Source organism: Pelecanus crispus, chromosome 10, assembly GCF_030463565.1.
Source record: "Pelecanus crispus isolate bPelCri1 chromosome 10, bPelCri1.pri, whole genome shotgun sequence".
Taxonomy (NCBI): domain Eukaryota; kingdom Metazoa; phylum Chordata; class Aves; order Pelecaniformes; family Pelecanidae; genus Pelecanus; species Pelecanus crispus.
The window spans coordinates 14,249,699-14,270,835 of NC_134652.1; the positions used below are offsets into that span (position 1 = coordinate 14,249,699).

The 21,137-nt window shown below is 39.0% G+C and overlaps 1 protein-coding gene across 1 annotated transcript in view; it reads right to left on the reverse strand.

Annotated features, from left to right (window-relative positions):
* Positions 1-2,084: 2,084 nt before the first annotated feature.
* CFAP58 (cilia and flagella associated protein 58) overlaps positions 2,085-21,137 on the reverse strand; it is a 68,298-nt gene continuing 49,245 nt past the window's right edge. The window contains exons 16-18 of the mRNA XM_075717908.1: positions 8,141-8,260; positions 6,472-6,605; positions 2,085-2,205 (exon numbers count right to left, since the gene is read on the reverse strand). Coding sequence (XP_075574023.1) covers positions 2,085-2,205; positions 6,472-6,605; positions 8,141-8,260 — 375 coding nt within the window. The remainder of the gene's footprint in view (positions 2,206-6,471; positions 6,606-8,140; positions 8,261-21,137) is intronic.

A 21,137-nucleotide genomic window follows, 5' to 3' on the forward strand; every position in this document is an offset into this window, starting at 1 on the left:
AAGCTCCTGTGCTTCGTAGGCGGAATTTACTGTATTCACTTCCCAGCCCATCAGACTGGAAGAACATGTTGTATGAGAAAATCACAATTTTTTGCACTCCTCTATGTTTTTTTAATCTAGAAGTCTAATCATTTTTAGACATAAGTGAATTCACCTTTGCAAGTCATTAGACAAATACTATCCCACCCATTTTAGAGACTGGAAAACTCAGGTCAAGAATCATTTAGGGATGGAGCTTCTTACCCTAAAAAATAGTCCAATCTGTGCAACGCAAGCTACTATTAAGTACATCTAAAGATGGAAACAAATCTGTTTTATTAGTGTGTTCATAAAAATATACGCAACTAGGGAACAGATTCCATCTGCTTGGCTCCCCTTCCTTTGCTCTGACCACTGTAACACCTTGTCTCCTAAACCCTGATAACAAACAGAGGGAAAGATGTACACAGACGTGGATTACCTCTGGATAAGTTAGGGGGTACGCTATACAGTTCAGAGTGTAATAAATAAGTTGCTTCTCTACAGTGCGATGGTATTCTGGGAGTCTAACTGTGCCTCCCTCATACATGTGAATTAATAAATGTGACTTTGATGATTTATTTCAGTACAAATTACTTCCCAGTATCAGTAAGCATAGCAGAGTCCAGCTCCAGGCTGGATACTCAGGACCTTAACAAATACCAACTTTTAAAAGCGTCAGTAAAACCTACTTCGGATCCCATCAAACTCAAGTGCCCATGTCAGTTATTCTCAATTATTCTAATTATAAGGACATGTCAGGTACACAAAAGACATGATTCAGACAGCATGACTGCCCTAAAATGATAACTTTAGCATAATGCACTTGACAGTGAAAAAGCAATAAGAGCTATTTTGGGAACAAAAGAAAAATACAATGGATCTGATGACTAAGTGTTCTGGTCCCCAATGTAAAAGCAAAGTAGATCCCTGTCGTATTTAACTTGATTCCTTTGAATTAAACACTTCCATTAAAAGTTTCCCACAGTAGCTTTAATATTTAATTATGTATTCCACCAAAGGAAAGAACAAAATCTTTGCAAAGGGTTTTTTTGTGCATGTGAAATATTTATCAGCATATCTCTTTGGACAAGTATTTTTATCCCCCAGGCTGGGAAAAAGCTTCCATGTACAAATCAGTTTCACAACATTTTATTTTACAGCTTGAAAGTTTTCTATACTTCAGCACCTCATGCCGCGACTTTGTTATTTCACTTGTTAATGAATGGTAATTAAATCTCTTTTGGCTGAAAAGGTTGGAGGGCTCCTGCTGTATTACAAAAACAATTTCTGAAAGTTTCAAAAATGCCCAAGTGTCTAGAAAGTAAAGAGTAAAGTTTGCCATGTCTTGAGTCCAAGTTTGAATCGCTTGGAAGGATTTATGTGGGAGAACAGCATGTCCCAGTCAGTGTGCACAGTCTCCCCAGTTGAACAGACATAATTATGTCACTTTGTGTCTACTGGAGTAAACAGAATCACATTCTTAATAATGTACACTGTGGCCACAAACTTCCTTGATCTTACTAACAACTGTAGCAAATACTGCATAAACCCTATTATATACTACCTGCACAAAGAACGGCTACATGTGTACATCTAAGTAAAGACTTGTTAATTTTGCATTTGCTCAGTAGGGCTTGAAACATCAGCCTATCAATTTTTCTTCTTTTCTGTTTTCTCATTTCTTTCAGGTGCTTTGAGTCAGAAGATAAATGGAGTGCTTACAACAGAGGTAGATAAAGGGGAAATAACTACATATTAAGGCATTTTGTGGTATTACAGTGCTAAATAGAGACACAGTATTGAAGAATAAATATCTGCATGGTCTCCACTATTCAGTTACACCAGTGCAGGCTTCTGCTGGCATCATCTGGACAGATTTGGCCCACAGTTTGTAAACCAAAACTACATTAATTCTACTATAAAATGGCTTTTCCTGAAGGCAATACAGTGATTTCAGACAGAAAGTTGATTCTGAATGTCTTTTAAAATTACAGTTTCTCAAACAACACAGCACAAATAGGGTTTAGCAAGAAACTGGGAATGGGAATGTGATGAGTCCATTCCTAAGCCGTAACTTTGGGAAGGGGTCTGCTGAGAGCAAAGCCCCCTCCGGTGAAGCGAGGAGCATCAGATCTGTGGCGTGGAAACTCAGGCTCCATGTCAGTCAAGAATCTCTCCTTCTCCCTTTAAATAGAAACAAAGAAAAGGAAAATACATATTTCATTTTGCAGTCCAGTGATGTTTACAAACTAAGGAAATCTGTGTCCTCCAAAGTTTCTTTGATGCAACCACATATCAAGAGATCATTAAAAAATTGTTGATTAAAGCCAGTTAGGCTAAACCGCCAAGACTAGGTGTCTGTTTGGATCTAATTACAAGCCTACTGATGGTTTTTGGAATTATTAAAAATTGGAAATAAATGAGCTCTTTTTGCATTATTCCCCAAAATGGTCAGAGCACCTCATTAGAGCAAGTTTGTACACGAGCTCCATGACTTCAGATTTCTAATCACCATCCCATTCTAGCAAGTATATGCCTGTTTTCAAACAAACAGCTACATTCATCAAAGGCGCAACGAGGAGATGTTTTTTCTTTGTTGAATTTTAATGAATAAATAGTGTTATCTGTCTTCACATTTTAACAAAGTTCTAGTGATAATTACCCTCCCTGTGACACTTGCAGAAAACTAACAGTGTGGTGGAGGTGCACTGATACCCCCAGGAAGTTGCTCCACCTGAGGATCCAAGAGGGCTTGAACGTGATGGCCTTAAAAGGAGGGAACAAGGGTTAGCTGGTTCCACTCTTATGAGGTTGGAGAGGTAAGCACAGCAGAACAAATACAAAGGGCAGTATTTCAAACTCACTGTGATATACCTGGAGGTTTCAGAGAAAGGTCCTGAGATATTTAAAGTTAACTAAGTGGAGCGTTATGAAGTACTGTTTATCATAACAGCAGAGGTCTCAGGGCTTTACAAAGAAGGTCAGTGCCATTACTTTTATTTTACAGTCACTGAGACTGAGACACAAATGTGAGAGCAACCACGCTTTTGAAAATCTAGCCTTGTCACATTAGTACCCTGTCTCAGTTCCCAGTAAGGAAAAGGAAACACTTCCTGGAACTAATACTTTTCTCTTTGTCCCTAAATAACTGTGTCCGGAGAGGAGGAAGTTCAGAGAAACCCTGCAGGATGACTAGTTATGCTTCCTTTTCAAAATTTAACCCATATGGAGGTGGGAGAATAGGCAAAAGATGGCACAGATGAAATTAACCATGAGAACCATTTGTAACTGGTTTTAATTTTATCAATGTAGCACTAATGGATGTGCCAGCTGACAGCACTAAAAACTAACATGCTATATTTAGATGGCTCATCCTATGTCACTATTGGGCTTCCAACTCTGGGGAGAGAAAATGAGCCAGAGTCCACGCTCATTCTATCTGCATGCTCCCATGGAGACAGCCAACAGATGTGCTCATCAGTATGGAAAATTCTATGCAGCCGAATACTGTAATATATTATGCAGAATTAATGTGCAAGCAGCCACATGCAAAAGCTCCCAGTTACTACTGGCATCCCTCAGTGCAGTTATTTACATATATAGGACTGCAGGATCAGGTCTCTGGTGTGGATTTAAGCTTCCTATTTTCTCACCAATCCTTATCAAGAACAAACTGGAACCGTGGTGCTAGAAGCTACCAGGAAAAGTGCTGAAGCAGAAAGGGTGCAAGAAGCAGAAAGAGAGAATGGGAAGAGTGAGAAAAGAAAGCCTAAGACATCTGGGAAAGACAGCATTCAGAATCAGAGTGCAGAAAAAGAGGATTTCAAATTCACAACCAAAATCTTAAACATTGGATTTTCAGCTTGAACACAAAACAAAGCTAAATTCCTGTTGTCACTCATTATATTCCTTCAGCATCCCATGGAAAGCTGCATTAGTTCAGTATCAAGACTTTAAATCACAAACCAGAACTGTCTTGTGCAAATCAATAAAAGCTTTAGATGATACCTTTGTGTGAGGTTATCTGAGAGTATTAATTCTCTTTCACTCCAAGGTAGTCAATAATGCTATTAATGCCATTGTCCTGACAGGATCCTCTTTTTACTAGCAAAACCAGCCATATTTATTTCAGACATGATGTTAACATTAGCCAGCATGATAGAGATCAAGTCAGTGGTTTCGTGTCAGCTGGGATTTAAAGCAACCTGAGATTGTATGAATCAAATGGCCCTGGCTCTTTGGCTAGCATCTACACACCAGGCAGTGCCTGTCCAGCACAGTCGGAGGCAGGAACGATGTGGAATGGCTGTATGTCAGGGGTGAAGGACTCCTTGGGGAAGGATCTGGCTGCACAACAGGCTCGTTCTATTGCAGAAAGCAAAAGACATGTCATGCACAATTGGCAGTTTGGAGAAGGAAGGCTGCACAAGGTTGTTTCCTCTGCACTGCTGCTGGGCAACACAAAGTGTAGTCTAGAGATTACAGAAGCTGCATTTATCCAGGACTGATATGCCCAGTTACAACTTGGGGTGTGCATATCCTTCAAAGCAGGATGTAGTCCAACAGGTTTGACTGGGGAACAAAACAATGAGGGACAGAAGCGAGCAAAGCCCAGCACCTGGCCACCTCCCAGCTGCCACAAAGACAAGAGAAGTGCAAGTCAGGGCTGACAGCACAGCGCTCGTAGCTTCGGAGCCTGAGGTGGGAGCAATGAGATGCTATCATCCTGCAGAAGCACCACTGACAGCATCTGAATGTACTTCCAAAACACAGATGTCACAAAGACACCATGCTCATCGGACTACAGCCATGCCTGCCCACAAGAACAACAACCTGACAAGCTGCACTAATGGCATATACCTACCCTGAACCTATAAACAGTGTAATGAGTCCAGCACTAATGGACCTGCAACACAAAATTCCATTCACTTTGTATGATTAACAGACACAAGTTCAGTCACTGTCACCTCGCACAAATATTTTTTGTTTACTTTAAAGCAGTTATGCCCCTAACAAGTCAGGTTTTTTCAATAGTTATGACAGGAAATAATTCTAGGTATGATATAACAACAAAACATGAGTGAATTTCTTCTCATCTGATGAACAGAAAGAAGCATGATGCCAGGGTCCAAAATGGAAACATTAAAACTATTGTGAAGAGGATACTTAGCTGCTGGAAATGGATTATCAGGCATTATGGTAGCCTCACATATTGATCCTAAAGCTCCAGGAAGGCCATTAGCACTGCACAATTGTTGCTAATTCCAAACATTAAGGTAACATTATGCGATTTGCAGATGGACAAAAGTCACTATTTATCACTGACTATTTTGCTAATTTAGTCATCAAAAATGTTTGCTGGCTGAAATATGATTAAGGAAGAAATAGATACAGGCAGCTTTGAATTATATTCAGCAACATAGAGAACTGTTGGCTTTGGTGTATGAGGAAGGGACTGGGTGAGGATGGAAAGGGGAGGAAAGACAAAAGGCATACACAGAAAAACTTGGTAACAGATCATGTCATCTGACTGCAGAAATCTAAGAAACTGCTCTTTAAAAGGAAAGTCAACTCCATTTTCAGAAGTGACTAATAGTTTTGGTGTCCCAGCTTGGAGACTCATTATCAGAATAGTTTCATCTCTCAGCCTCTGCAAATTAGGTCACTTTAATGGGGCAGAAATTGGGCAACTAAGATCCTAGTCATTTTCTTTCAATCAAAAGGAGCAGCTGAATGCTCCATTGTGGACTGAGAGTAGAAGAGAGGTGTCATCAAACTGCTATTGATTAAGGAGAGACAACAACTACCTACAGGAAAGTTCTTAGGCTGTACTGTCAAAAGGGTAAGACATCTGACAAAGCCATACTCTGAGCATTGTTCACTTTACTCCATCTGGATGTAGGAAGGGAACAAGAAGCAGATGGGGATTGCTCTTCTCTGCAACCATCGGCAATGATATCTGCTGCCAGAAGGGCATAGTCATCAGTCACAACTACCACATTTTGGAAACAACAACAATATTGTTCTTACACCAGGATTATGTACTTGCCACCTGAAGAAAGATTGTCCCCCATATAAGATGCTGTTTCATTATAACTTGCAAAATGCATTGAGGTCCTTATAATACTTGAGGATCTCTCACTCAGCGTGAGAGACCAGACACTAATCTGTGTCCTCTGGGCACCATCTCATTGTTGTGAATAATTTAACTGGACTGCAGAACATGTCAGCAACATCTCTGCTGGATGTTCTTGTCCTGGCCATAGATCATGGTAAATCTAGACCAGACTAAAGTAATACGAAGGATAACATTCAGGAAAATTAGGCAACAATATTACATCACCTCAGTCAAATTTGGCCATGTTCTGATCAAAAGGCTAAAGCAGGGTCTAAAAAAAAAACCTGGTTTATACAGAAAGTTGTGTAGACAAAACCATTACTTTCCCATACTTGGCCTGTTGTTCCTTGCGTTTCTGAGCCAGATATTTCTTTTTCACATTCAGAAGCTCGTTGGCAAGTCTTTCAATTTCATATTTATATTCTTGGCTCTGTGATTCATACATATTCAATTCTGAGGACAAAACCTAACAAACAAAAGGCAAAAAGCAGAAACAGGAGATGTTAGTTTCACTTACACATAAGTTAGGACTTAGTACTTTTACAGGCACTTTTTCCTTTCACATTTGATGATATAAGACATCACCATTTTCCACCACATCTCATTTTCCATCATGATGTTTCATTTGATCACCTCTTCTCACCTAAGAACAATTTACAAAATTAAGGCTATGCCATTTAACGACAACAAAACATGTAAATTATGCCCCAAGCATTATGGGAATGGTATTAATACATACATTAGCTCTAAATGTTCTGGGACACAAATCTGGGTGAAAACCCAAAATGAAGGTCTTAAAAAAATAATAAAACAGGGATTTATTTAATAGTAATGGGGTTTATTCACAGGGATCCACTTTGTTACATGAAGTAATTAAATCCACACAGGCAAAGTAGTACCAGGCAGCATAATTATGAATACAATGCTGCTTTCATGTGAATCAGTAAACTTTAAAAAAAGTAGGAGCATACATAGTATGTTTTTCTTCTTTAAGAAGGAGAATAGCTTGACCTGGCACCACAAAATGGCATGCAAGCCAGTGCACTACAGCACACTGTGCCTGAAATACACAGTAGCAATTGACTGCATTAAGGACAAAAGGGAACCGTATGGAAAACTTCAAATCACATTCAGTTTAGCTAAACTTTGGCTTCTATTTTACATTTTCTACGTTGTTTTTCTTCTCCGTGGAAAGCTAAGATTTGCATAACAGCCTCTTTGTTTCCTAAGGGCCCATCTGCTCCTGCGTTTTTTTTCCTCATGGTTAGTACAGACGTGATTATGATGCAGTGAACAGGAGATGATGACTTCAACAGAGAGAGGAGATATAGAAGTAGATGAACTCCTGGGGAGACTGATCTTTCATGCAGGCAAAAACAAGGGAAGATCAGTTTATTCTATCAAAGAATCACTTTTTAATATCATGCTTTCAAAGTTTCCCACAGGATTCCTTCAGAACCAGGAAATCCTCCCTTCTACTGATGAGAGTTGAGGACAGGTTATTCCTGTCATCCCTATAAAAGTTGCAAGTCTAATACATGTATGTATTGCAAGAGAAATAACAAGAATTTAAGACTGGATTCTCAATATATTCCCACTAGTTTGTTAAAAAGAAAATGAAATGGCTTTGATTTGCTTATTAAAAATCTTAACGGTACAAGAAAATGGAAGGAGAACAAGTTTAAGGGAAAACTGACAGTGTCCCAGAATGCCCAGGCACAAAAAGCATTTACAGCATTGTGCTGCACACTCGTATTCTAATAAGACTTTTCCTCTATTTTAATGAAACAAACTAGCATAATATGAAAAAAAAGCTCTTCTACTGCTGTTGGTTCTCCCTTGGGGAGATGCAGTATTAATCATATTTTCCTGATCTAATAAACTAAGGAATGCACACTGATAATCAAAAATCTTCCTGAAGCCTCACTTCCCAGGATTACTGGTGAAGTCATTCTGCAACCCTGGCAGAGATCTCAGCCAGAGATAAAGGGCATCTCTTACTTTCAGCTGTTTAGTCTTCTCTCGGAGAGTGTGCCGGTAGAGCTGCAACTGTTCTGCGGCTTCAGGCCCAGGCTGCCGGGCCAAGACATGCTTCAATTCCACATACAGTTTCTCCTTTTCCTAAGAAAAAGACAAGAGGAAGAGCTCTTATAAAACTAATATAGCAGCAGCACAACCTGTGATGAAATCAACCTCACTGAAAAATGCAACTCAATCAGGAAGATATTTGCAGAAACAAATCTGCCTGTGTGTCAGTCTTTCCTCACTAGCCATAAGGTATTTAAAGTTGTTGTGATAGCAGTGGGAGAGCTCATTAAGCGAATCATCTAGCTACTTCGAACCGCGAATGAAATACTCTTAAACACTGTCATCAGTGAGCATGCTCTACCACAGAGAACATAAAACAGTCACTGGAAAAGTATCCAGGGGTGGGAAATTAATTACTAGTAACTGTGCTTATTGCAATATTTCTTCTTATAAGCCACGTTGCCTTACATTAAGGATCATAGCTTCACCCAACAGGATGCAAGCAGGCTATAGAAATGTCAGGGAATGACTGTACAAAATAATATCTTCTTCTTCCAAAGAAAATCCTGCAAAGCACATGTACACAGACACACACACACACACACACATATATATATAACCTTTCAGTTTAACTGCAGGGGCACTTGGAAAAGGAAAGAAAGTATAAACAGCAATAACTATGACTAGCACAATTGCCACCACGTAATTTCTCTTTGTCATGTGTCTCCTCTTCCTTCATGGTGGCACAGTATGTATACTTGTGGGAATTGGATATAGCCATGCCCAAATGGAAACCACACCATGGACCCACTTACAACTTTCTGTACTGAAAGGTTGCTTTCCACTGTGTTTTGAGGATGTACTTGTTTTTAGTCTGAGGAATAAAGCACTGAACAAAGCCACCTTCACAGCTTTGCACATTACAATATTTTTAGTATCTACCCTGTCGACTAAGATTGTTGTTACTTAACATTATTTAGCAAGATCCCATCCTTGTCTGGTACCTGGAGAGCTGGAATTAAAAAGGACGGTTATTTGACTGGAAGTCAGACTGGCAGACACCGGATTTAACTGAAGAAGACAAAAATGCCAAGTAGGAGGTAGGATAGGTGATTATTTACACTGGCTTTGACAAAACCCCTTTTTGCTGTCTGTTTTATAAGTTATGTCTACAACTCTTACCACAGAATTCTTCTGTCAATGTGGGAAACGGTGCCATCACATTACCTAGAATTGCTACATTTGGCCTCGCTCAGTAGTTGAGCCAGGATTTTCAAAAGCGGCTTGATATTTTGAAGATGTAAAATTCTAGGTGTCCAGTCTTCAAGAGCATAAGGAGTCCAGAGTTTTTAGACCTCAACATTTTCTGAAAACCTTGCACTGTAATGATCACAAGTTGGGACCCAAAAATGGAAGCACTTAAAATGATAAATTACTTTTGCAAGCATTGCCCTTAAACTCTGAACATTACTGAGGAAGAGTTCCTTATAAATGAAGTAGATCACAGTTTATCTCTGGAAAAATCAAAACCTCCTGAGACTCAGACTGAAGTTTGCGTAGTGGCAAAAATTAAACTGAGAATTCATCCTCAGTAGAGAATTGTTATGTCACCACAAGTGGTTTCCACTACCACTTTTTCTTCCTGAGGAAGGAAGATTTTACTGCAAGTTAAAAACAACAGCAAAAGAAAAATCTGCCTTGTCAAAATCTGGCCGGTCAGTATTAACATTCCACCCCTGAATGTATCACAGATTTGTATTTTGGAAGAGTGTAACGGTAATTTGGATAAATATGGAGCAGTTGATAGATTGAAGGTCTTACGTGCAATTGTTTTCCAATTTATTTCTCTCCTAACCCTCTACAACGGCCAACCAAGCTCTTCAAGCATTGTGCAATGGTGTGTATAATAACCCCATTTAGAGACAAAGCGTGCAGTTCTATTATAAGGAGAATCTATCTTATGCAACAGAGACTCGTTAGCTGTCCGATGTATATTGTCTCCATAATCCAACAGAGGCAGAACCAGCTGTCTTATAATGCATATCCTGTCCTTCCTTGCAAAGCACTGTCCGTCTCTTTTACATCTAGTCAATTAATTTGTCACTGGGCTAGAAGCACCATATGTCAGCAAAACGTTAAAAGAAAATCCTGGATACTTCTTTCCTCATCAGCAAAAGTTTATATTCACAGGTTGGCATTTGTATAATTTCTGATATTTCACCCCAGGATGCAAAAAAAAAACCCAAAACCCACAGTTAATTTAAATTAATTTTAAAACAGCAACCACCAGAGTAAATATAAGTCAGTCACAGGGTACATGTGATCACCAAAAATGCATTGCTTACAGCAGGTACTTTTATCTCTACACATAAGAAATCAGGAATGCACAGGAAAAAAAAAATCAGCACAGAATAATAAAGAAAAATTTTGGCTTCTACAATAACTCTAGCTATATTCAAAGGACAGACAAGCTGTGCAATGTGTGTTACATGCAGATACCTTATAAATAGCCAGCTATCAGATACAGCATAGAACATGTAGAAAGACCTGTAAGGTTGTCTGATGTGTGAGTTGTATTCAGAGTAGCTTTCAGTTGTAGTGCATAAATTAATACCCCCCAGAAGATGGATCTATGTTGCTTTTTTTGTTTTGGAAACAAGTAAAATGCATGTGCATTCCTTAAAATGTCTGAGAGCCCAATGGGGCTGGATGGAGAGAAGATATCCTGACACTAACAAGAAAATCATAAGTCAGCAATGACAATCAGTGGTGTAGTAGTAATTCAAAAACAAGAGGGTAAGCTGATCTGTTTGGTGCCTAGTGGAAGTCAGTTAACACTATTTTGTCCAAAGTAGAAGTCAGTAACCTCCATTCTGTTGGTGGCTGCGCAGATGATGTTGGAGAAAAAGCTACCTGAAATCCTACACTCATTGGGCAGGAATAAGTCAATCCATTATAGCATGTGTAAGATGGGTTTCTTTGGCTTGTCTCAAACTGACTACCCTCACACTCCCCTCCACCTTCATGCCAGGCTGCAATCAGAACATACATCTTGCCAGAATTACGCATTCTTGAGATTAAAAGAACTTAAAGTCACAAGCATGCTGAGGGGCACTACTCTTCTTCTTGAGGAGGTGAAGGAAGATCTATTAGATCTCTCTGTAACTCCATGCTGTTAAGCCTTCACTGGTAAGAGTAATGTACATGTCTTCAGACCAGGTCTAGGCCAGTACCAAAGCTTTTTGTGTGATCCTTCGCATGGCAAAATTCCCATGGAATTCAGAAGGTGTTTGACTGTAGGTCTGAGCCCCTAATGTCAACCAGCTTCGTTGGTTTATGGCATAAACTAAGCCAAGCTGATGGTGCAGAGATGAGGGCACATTTATTTTGTGTATGTAGGGCACACTGGGAGACTCAGATTGAGGGTTACAGTCAAATTTTAGGCATTCCAAAGAGAATTTCAGTGCCTCTCTGAATACCTGCTGTAAAAATTGTCTAAATAAAACTCCACGTTATTTTTAGAACAGGCCTTCCCGTCTTAGATTTATTTTCCAGGGGAGCTCTGAGGAGCCCACGGATCTGCCTTTAAGCTTGGCCATGACAATATGTTTCTGCATCCCTAAGTCTCTCGCCTATTAATTAGGGGTGGGGGGGATTGTTGCTTTCCCTTAAATTTAACTTGCTGCTGTCTCAGCCAGAATCTGGAGTTCTGGCCTGCTTGCTTTACAGCAAATTGAGAAAAAATAATTTTCTTCTGCAGAGGACTGGCAGGTGTTTGGCAAATTTCTATTGATTCTTCAGGACTTGGTGGTCATGAGTTTGCTCGATCTACAGCAAGAAGAATCACTTTTGCCAGCACAATCCTACTTCAAAAGAAGCTATTTCTGCTGACCAGCCCAGCCCAATTTGCTCATTGTTCCCTGCTAGAAGGACAATCAGCCCCATCAGACACATTCCCAAAATGACACCAAGGCATTTCACTGCTTTGACAAGGAGTGGGAGGCAGTTAGCAATGCTGGGATAGACCAATGCACCTGGTATTAGCTCTAAAGATGAGACTCCATTTTATATTATCTTCTCCCTTTCCATAACACTAGGAAGCTCCTCAAATAACCCATCTTGTTAGTTAGCCCAGGGTATCGTTCTGAGCCAGAGACGATGGATGACCGTACATTTAATGAAGATGTATTCACAGCAGAAATAGGCCATGAAGTCCCAGCTTCCTCATTTTTATCAGCTTGTCTTTCCCAGTAGATAATTCAACAAATTCACCTGGCATAGCAGCACACCAACAGCCTTCTCCACCAGACCTGCAAAAATCCTACTGTACACCAAAAGCTTTCTATCACACAAATTATTAAAACCATCTACACACAAAAAATCCCAAACCCTTTGACTCAGAATAAATTTCATTTATGTTAGATCCTGTCTCCAGCAATTGAGCTAAAGAAAAATACCCAACAAGATAAAGATGTACAGCAAAAGTGGGCAATGTAGTGTATGGTGGCAAATCCCCAAAATTTAACCTAGCTAAAAATCCTTATTTTAATTAGTAAGGTGGAGAAAGCAACACAGTAACTCTGCAAGCAGACTACAGTTCCTCATGGCTTTGGTGAGGAAAACAAGTCAGTCAACATGCCACGGGGGGTTTCTTATTTATTGGCATTATAACCAAAATGTCAGCACTGTGCTGAACTCCAGAGCCATTTTGTTTACGACGCCATGCAGCAGCAGAGCATCCTTAAGGGGTTGTGATCCATTTTCAGAAGTGTTAAACAGGACACTGAAATCTGAATTAAATACATACATAGACGTACATATCTAGTCATAGTCATTTTACCTGTATAAGCTGCACACTTATTTGTGTGTATGTGTATACCTAATAGAGTAGCTGTTGGCTCAGGACATCTATGATCACAAGTTTTATGAGGAGTAGAAAAAATTAGCATACAGTAACCTTCACAAATTTTATAACAATAGCAGAAAGTTGCCTCCAGCACTGTGAGAAATATGCAGTATAAACTTACTCAATAAACACTTTTCAAAAGCTCCTGCTCTTTCTTGTCTATTCCACATCCATCAGCAAACACCTTTGCAAGCATGCAGTTCCCTAGAACAGCTTGTATTCTCATCATCATCCAGACCCTCCTTTAACTGTCCAACATGAGGTTTTTTATTGGGCAAATTAATTCAGATTTGAAACAGGGCACTGAGGTCCTTTCACAATGTGGCAACACTAATACTGCATGAGACACTTGGGGTTTTCTTGTTAAAACACTGCCACCAACTTGAAGGAAAGGCTGGGATCATTCCCGTGTCTTTGGTGAAATTCGCACCACTCTAGAAGGAGTTAAATTAAATCTGTCTTATGACTTATCCCTCCAGTTGATAATAATGCTTCTCAAGAGCAATTCTGTTTCCTTTGGCACAGAGCAGACTGCACCAAATTGACTGGCATTTTCAAAACAGCTTAATGAGAGAGGAAAAAACACCTTGGAGCATCTTCTAAGGTCTTCACCCTTGATTCTTTTTTGTAACAGTAAGAGCTGAATGCTGCGTTATTACCATCTTCCAGGAACAACAAAATACAAACATTTCCAGCTAAAGTGCAATTGTAACTTATTATTATTTTTATTATTATTGCTTGGTACTGCTACTATTGTATCTTTTTTAGGAAGTGTGTGGGAAAACGGGTTTTTTTCAAATGAACAAACAGGTTATGTATCCTCCTCTCCTTTCAACTTCTGAACTCTGAGACACAAGGATAACAATCTACCAGAAGAAAATGACATGGATGCTTCTTGCTGAAGTAACAGCTGTGATTCCCTTTTTACTATTGACATTACACAAGAGTTTATAAAATCATTAATCAGAGTAGCTCATTTAATTACAGTGTTTATACTTTACATTGCAGAAGATGATCAGTTAATTTTCCCCTGTTCTTCTATATGTGCAAACAGGAACACACATGCACATATATACACACAAAAGAAAAGTGAGTTGTTCCTTGAAGGTGAGAATTACCCTTGACACGGCATGGATTGATGTAAATATTCCAGCTATTTCTACAGTGCCTGCAGCTTGACAGTTGGACTGAAGGGTGCTCTGAACAAACCTTTGTTTCACATTCTAGTAGCAGCTTGTCTTAAAGTGCTCTGGAGAAGATTCAGAGGTTGATACAAATATTATCAACAAGGAATCTAAATATTCTAAGTGAATAAGTCTACAAAGCGAACAATGAGGAACCTTTTACTGGCTAATAATTACTATAAACAGGGTTCTAAGCCAAAAAAAAGTCTCTTCAAATGTAGACTATTTGACTCAAAACCTCTGTATTTTAATGTCAGTGTAACGGCATGTATTTTAGCTATTCAATAGCCATTTAGATTTTTAAAATATCAGATGAATCAAAGGTGAATTATCACAGCTCCACTGTTAATGATTAGCTGTTCCTGCAGGTGGAGGCTTGGGATGGGGATTCCCAGCAGACCCAGCTTCTGCTCTCCCTTCTGACTGATCTGACAGATGACCTTGAAGGGTCAGAGAAACTGCAGAGCTGCTTCTAGAAATACCTATCTGTAAGTTAGGCACCTACATCTCTTTAATCACCTGCTTGACTTAGATCCTTAGATTTCCCTGAAAGATGAGAGCACTTAGCTTCAAGTCCTTTGGTGTTCTGGAATTGCTACCTCTGAACAGCTGTCTCAAAGTCAAGCCACCACTTAAACCTACAAATACCTGTCTAACAAGGCAGTAAAACCTACATACATCTTTCTGACAGGATAGCAGAGTTTCCCTGCATATGCCAAGTACCTCAGGGAAGAAAGAGTGGTCTCCTGTTACACTTTGGAACCTATTAAGAAATAACAGTGCATCTGAGAAACACACACGGCAATTCTGAAATCATGAATGTTTTAATGTATGGCTTCCTTCACACTCACTGTAATTAGACCTGACCCTCTGCTATCCTTTGAGGAGTTTTGTTTCGGCTCCTCCTGCCTGCTTCTTAAAATTCAAAGAACAGAAACAGGACTAAAGGAAGGGGAAAGAGAGTGAATCCTAATGTTCATGTAAAAACAGCTGCTGTGCCCAAGTGTGCCATCCCCTATTTAAGATTATAGCTATATCTACTAAGACAGGCAGGGAAGACTTGAGCTCTGAGCCTAGAATATGTGGAGCAACTAGCTAATTGATGCACCCTACTTGGCAGAGAGTCTCCCTACACGGGGTTCATGGCTCCTGTGCACTCGGCAGCTCGTGTCTGGCTGTCTCAGAGTGAAGAACAAGGAACAGGGTTCTTTCTACACCTGGTTGTACCCTCATGTGTCCAATTTTAAGCCATCTTTTTTTAAAAAAAACAATACCACAGTGACTTTAACTGCCTGCCTGTGACTGCCCCAAAACAGCCTTAGCACTGCTGCATCTTTCTGCATGTGATTGCTCAACAATAGCACCATTCACACTCCAAAAAGAATGAAAATAAGTGATCTGAAATAGATCAAATCTAGTCTGTCCCCGTGGAATGTCTTTTTTTCTTGGGTTTTGTTGTTGTTGTTGCAACTATCACACACAATAATAATCCATCACTGAATAGGATGCTGTAGATTGTCCATATCTTGCTGCTGAGGGAGGAGCAGAATACCCTTGCCTCAGTGGAAGAATGCTTGCCAAAGGGTACACCTCAGTAATAAAGATTTGCAGCTGGCTTTGGGCCACATTAAATAATATGGGCTTGTGAATGTATTGCTACTCTGCTGTTGCAATCCTCTGGTATTTTAACTTCTCTAGGAGCTTCTCGATGGCTGACAATCAGTATCAGATTGCTAACAGCACTGCAAAGTTTGTACATTGCAATGTATTCAGTCGGCACAGCAAGTCATTTACTTTCCCTTAACAAGATAACTGGTTGATTAATATACTTTACCCTGGGGTGCACAGCAGATTTATTTCCTTCCCAGATACATGCTGAATACAGGAATGAGGAGTAAACAAGTTTGGTTTCAGTTATTTGTTATTTACTGGAACAATTCCTGAACTTTTGACTCAAGCTTTATTCTAGTGAACTATCTTTGAAGCTAATAGCAATTTTGACTGAGTAAGAACTTTAGGAATGGGTCATTTTACAAAATATTTTAAATCTAATTACACAAGGTATACATGCGCAGGATTTCTGGGTTAAAACCAGATGTAATGCAGTTGAATAAAATACTTCGGTGATCACTATTTTTGCTTTTCTGATGCAGATTACAGATAACAGTGATGTATCTTGGGTAATTATATGGCTTCCTCCTTTCAGTATCTGAATGCTGTTAAATCTTTAATGTATTGCAGTACTGCTTCCAGCCAGGGCAGTGATCCTCTTCTCATTCTACAAAAGGGTCTGGACACAAAGAGTTGCTACATGAATTGCCAAAATTCACTAAAACTCCTGGAAGGTACACAGAAATGAAACTCAGTCTCCAAAGCTCCCAGGACCACTATGCTGAGTAAGCCAATACGTCTACTCCCTGCTTTTCAGAAACACCAGGGCTAGACTACAGCAGCAGGTTAGAAGTGTGGGAGAAAAGTCACAACCATAAACCATGGTATACTTCAAGCCAACAATCTCTCTCATGCATGCTAAAATTCATAGACTGGGAGTACATGTATTAGAGTGCAGGAAAAAAAATCTATACTTGACATTCATCTATCAAGGACTGCATTTGTGTAATTAAATCAATCTTGCATGATGTGGAGGGATGGCATCTGATGATCCACTAGAGTTCTCTTTCAAGCTCAAACTCAAGTAAATATATAAATTTTCCTAAAAAACTTCAAAACCAGATTATGCAGTTATGTACATTTGCCACCTATAAACCCTAAGAGATTTTCACTCCACCTGCAATTTCCTCATCTTTGTAAATGGCATCTGAATATTTCTGACTAAACCACCATTAGAGCAGCTAGAAATGGTGCAGATCCCTGGAAGTTATTTTGATCTGTTTTATTCTAATTTTTCAAATAAATTTGCACCTTGCTTCTGTCCAAAACCATTTATCATGGGAAATCTGTTTTGTTTTATGAAGGCAATGTAGTTCCACAAAGATTCAGTAAAAATTCAACTCTTCCACTAAGAAAATTCTTCACCAAAAATGTTTTGTTTGATCACTAAGTAATCTGTTTTGCTTCCCATTTCCCAGTGCCAGAAATATTTGCACTATTTTTATTGGAAAATTATTTTCTTAAAGAGCAGCTGGTTATCTTCACCTGATTAATTTAAAGTGATCAGCACCTTTCCTGTCTGTTTTTTCAAAACCCTGTTTAAACAAACAGATCCTAAACAAAAAAACCAAAAAGGCTATTTTCCTGGGAAGACTTTATTCTCTTCCATTTGAATTGCAGCATATGTGGGAGGAGGGAAAGAATGTAAATGTCAGTGTGTTTTTAAGAGCAGTTTATCATGCTGTAAGTTTCTATAGCATAGAACATCTTCTAATTCTAGATGGACTGAGATTAGAAGGGCTAAAATAAACTAATGCACCAAGAAGCATATTCAAAATACACAGAAATAGAAATCAACTCTTTTCTGAGGAGAGCTAGGGCAAGAACTGGACATCCCTTAAATCCCTATTGAATTCTTAAGGCTTACACAAATCTTTCAGGTAGATATGTAGACCTCAATAGACCTTCACACAGGTGACTTATCTTTCCTGTTGATGAGATGTGATTACTTATTACATCATCACACGACTGCATACGTGCACAGGTAAGTTGCACAAAGAATTAACACAAGGTTTCCACAATTTGCTCAGTGTGAGTGGTTCTACCCTACTCACAGAACCCTACTGGATACACAATCAGTTTTTTAATAAATAAATAAATAAATAAATAGGGAAAATTATATCAGTGGCAGAACAAAAGGCACTAGAGAAATTCTAATTCTATGGAGAAATCATCATGCCAGGCATAGAATCACTAAAAGAAACTAATCTTTCAACTTAACACTAATACTAAAATACAATACATTTCCACTTACAGTCAAAGTTAAAATCTCCAGCCAAAGCCCTGGTTCAGTAATGAACATTTCAAGAACAACAAAAGGAAAATAAAAGGATGGCACAAGAAGGAAAGAACCTGAAAAAGTAGTCCTGAAGAATGACTCGATGCATTAAGTACCTCCAAATGTTACTTCACACTGCATTGGAGACTTCAGTTCAAACCAGATCCAAGGCACTGGACTGAAATTAATTTGATGGCACTAACTCAGTAGATTGTTGTGCTTCTAAATATTGTGCTGATAATTAGTTATTTTTTGTTCATCACTAGTTAGAACTGGGTTACAGACAGAGTTCATGGGAATACATTATTTTTTCATTTGAAAAAAGAACAGAGATTCTCTTCAGAGTCCAATTCTAAATCAAGGCAATCCTTACAGTGTGCCTTTGACACACCAGTGCCTAATTCTGGATGGCACTGGGGAAGTAAACTTTTTTTTTATTGATTCATACCCAGCTGAAAGCCAAAAAGTAAATGTTGGGCCTGAGTCCTTACTGTATTTCTCATTTCTATATTGCAATATATAACCCTTTAAATTCTGGCCACCAACTTAGAACTGGAGTCATAAACTCAAAACCCGCACTCCACCAGGTACTGTTTTCTCTCTCTAGTCTTCCTTAAGATACATAACAATGCTTAGGTTTTTATAAGGACAGGAAAGCATTTTTCTGCTTTTTTTTTCTCCACATCAGGAACCATTTGATCAATGGTTAGAAGTTTTGCCATCTTAGCTTTCTCAGTTACTGGTGCAATTTCTTTATGCTGACATGGCTATGCCAGCTACTGGCTATGCAATTAGATGCAACTATACTGGCAAGAAAGTCTTCTGCCATTCAAGAGCTGGTATAAGCTAAATCAGAAAAGTGACATTTTTGCCAGTAGGAATGGTACTTTTAAGCACAGAAAAGGCCTAAAGCTCAATATACTCACCCCTTTAATTGAGGGCTGAGAGAACCACTAGCTTCAGCCACAAGATAGGGCATTAATCCAGTCCTTCCAGAGGAAGTGAAATCCTCCAGGAAATAGAGATAGAAAAGAGCCAATTCCTAGTAAAGTATAAAAAGCCAAAAAGAAAATTTCCCTTTTCATTTTCAGATGGAAAAATCCCTTCAAAAGGCTGACTCTATATATAAATGATAAAGGAGCAGTAAAGAAAGGATTGTATTTTGGCAGTGGATTTTGCAGTTCACCTGTACGTTTCAGTGCGCACAAAGCACTCTCCCAAACTATCTGTGCTAAAATCTCTCTAAAGGCAAGATGACAGAGAAACAATAATGGGCAGGTCAAAAGAGACTCTTAGGGATTCTACAGTCATTAGTTTCCTGAAGTGAATTGCAGTTATTTTTATGAAAATAGACAATTCTGCCAAAAAATCCCCAACTGAGACTATCTACCCTACATGTAACATGTATGTAGGTTATACTCTCAAGTCGAAGTAGAATCTATACTCAGCACAGAAAATATACAAATGCCAAATTTGACAGGGTAAAGTAAGCCTCAGCCATTTTGAAGATGTACAGATAATACTTAAAATAAAACTGAACTGGGCCTTAAGAATACCAAAATAAAGGCAGGTAAAAGGAGTATATTCTCCTGTTTTCCTTAGTAGGCTGTCCAATGAGAAAATCTCTTACTTGGCACTTGAGCACACTTTTCTGCATTATGTGCTGTATAATGGAAGCTACATGAGCACTGTGAGAGCAATGAAGAACCAAGCAGAAGCATGCTTCATGAAACTGCCAAGCTAGGGAAAGAAAGGATTTTCAGGAGGACTAGACTCTCATGACTGGGGCTGAAAAAAATTATTTTTAAAAAACCAGAATTTTAGATAATAAATGCGCAGAAAATTTTTGTATAACAAACACATGGAAGCAAATCCCAAAGCTCCTCCATTAGCTGGGAGAAAACTTTTATTTCAGTAGCTGCCAGCGTGCATAAACCCACATGGTAACACACTGTTCTAAAGCAGATTTCTTTATGAAACTATAGTACCAGCTCTGAGACATAAAGATGGTTATGTATATGTTCAGACACTATAGCAACAAGAACCTCAAATTGGATAGAACAGCTCTACTACCAAGTTAGCACAAATGAAATAAAACATCTGCCTATTTTGAGTGTTTAGCTAGCTATTGTTACTACTGAATTGAGTCATGTCTCTAATATATTCATTCACACACCACTATAAAAGTGGAAAAGATTTTATTCCCTTTTTACTTGATGTGAGGCATGCAAAAGCTAAGTAACCTGCCCAAGGTCACAGAGAAAGTCCCTTCCGCCTTCTCCTCCCTGTGTCTTACAACACCTGAAATGAAACTCTGCTGATTTATACTGGAGACAGCAGCATCCCCTCTGTTCCTCCTACTCTCTGTCAGTGGGACCATCAGTTCTTTGGGGGGATTGAAACTTAGCACAAAACTTGGTTCAATACAAGGACATGTGGGTGTTATCTGGCTGTAATCTCTGAGTCAGATATATGAGCTAATCATGCCTTTTGCCCTTGCACTCTTTGAAACTATGAGCTCAAGATGCTAACAGCCTGGAAGCATCACATTCTGACTGCCCAGTCCTGGTCTTTGATTGTTGGCAACTTAAAACAATAGTGATTCAAAATATATACATACATAAGAACAATACTTTCACTACTACATGCAAAGCTTAAATGAGACATTTGACTTTGCGTCCCTCCACAAATAATTTTGGTTGCCCATCTCTCTTGTACATTTATGAACAATCTTCTGAGATGACTGACAACAGAGGTAACTGACATATAATGTGAATCTGTTATCCATTCCAAGACGTGCAGCTGAATAAAATTCCACTCAGTCAGACATAAAATCAAATTAGAGGAGTTCATTCTGAAGAAAAACAACTAAATCTGAAACAAATAAAGCAGTGTATAATTCACTTTTAATGGGTTAAGTTCCTAAAACCA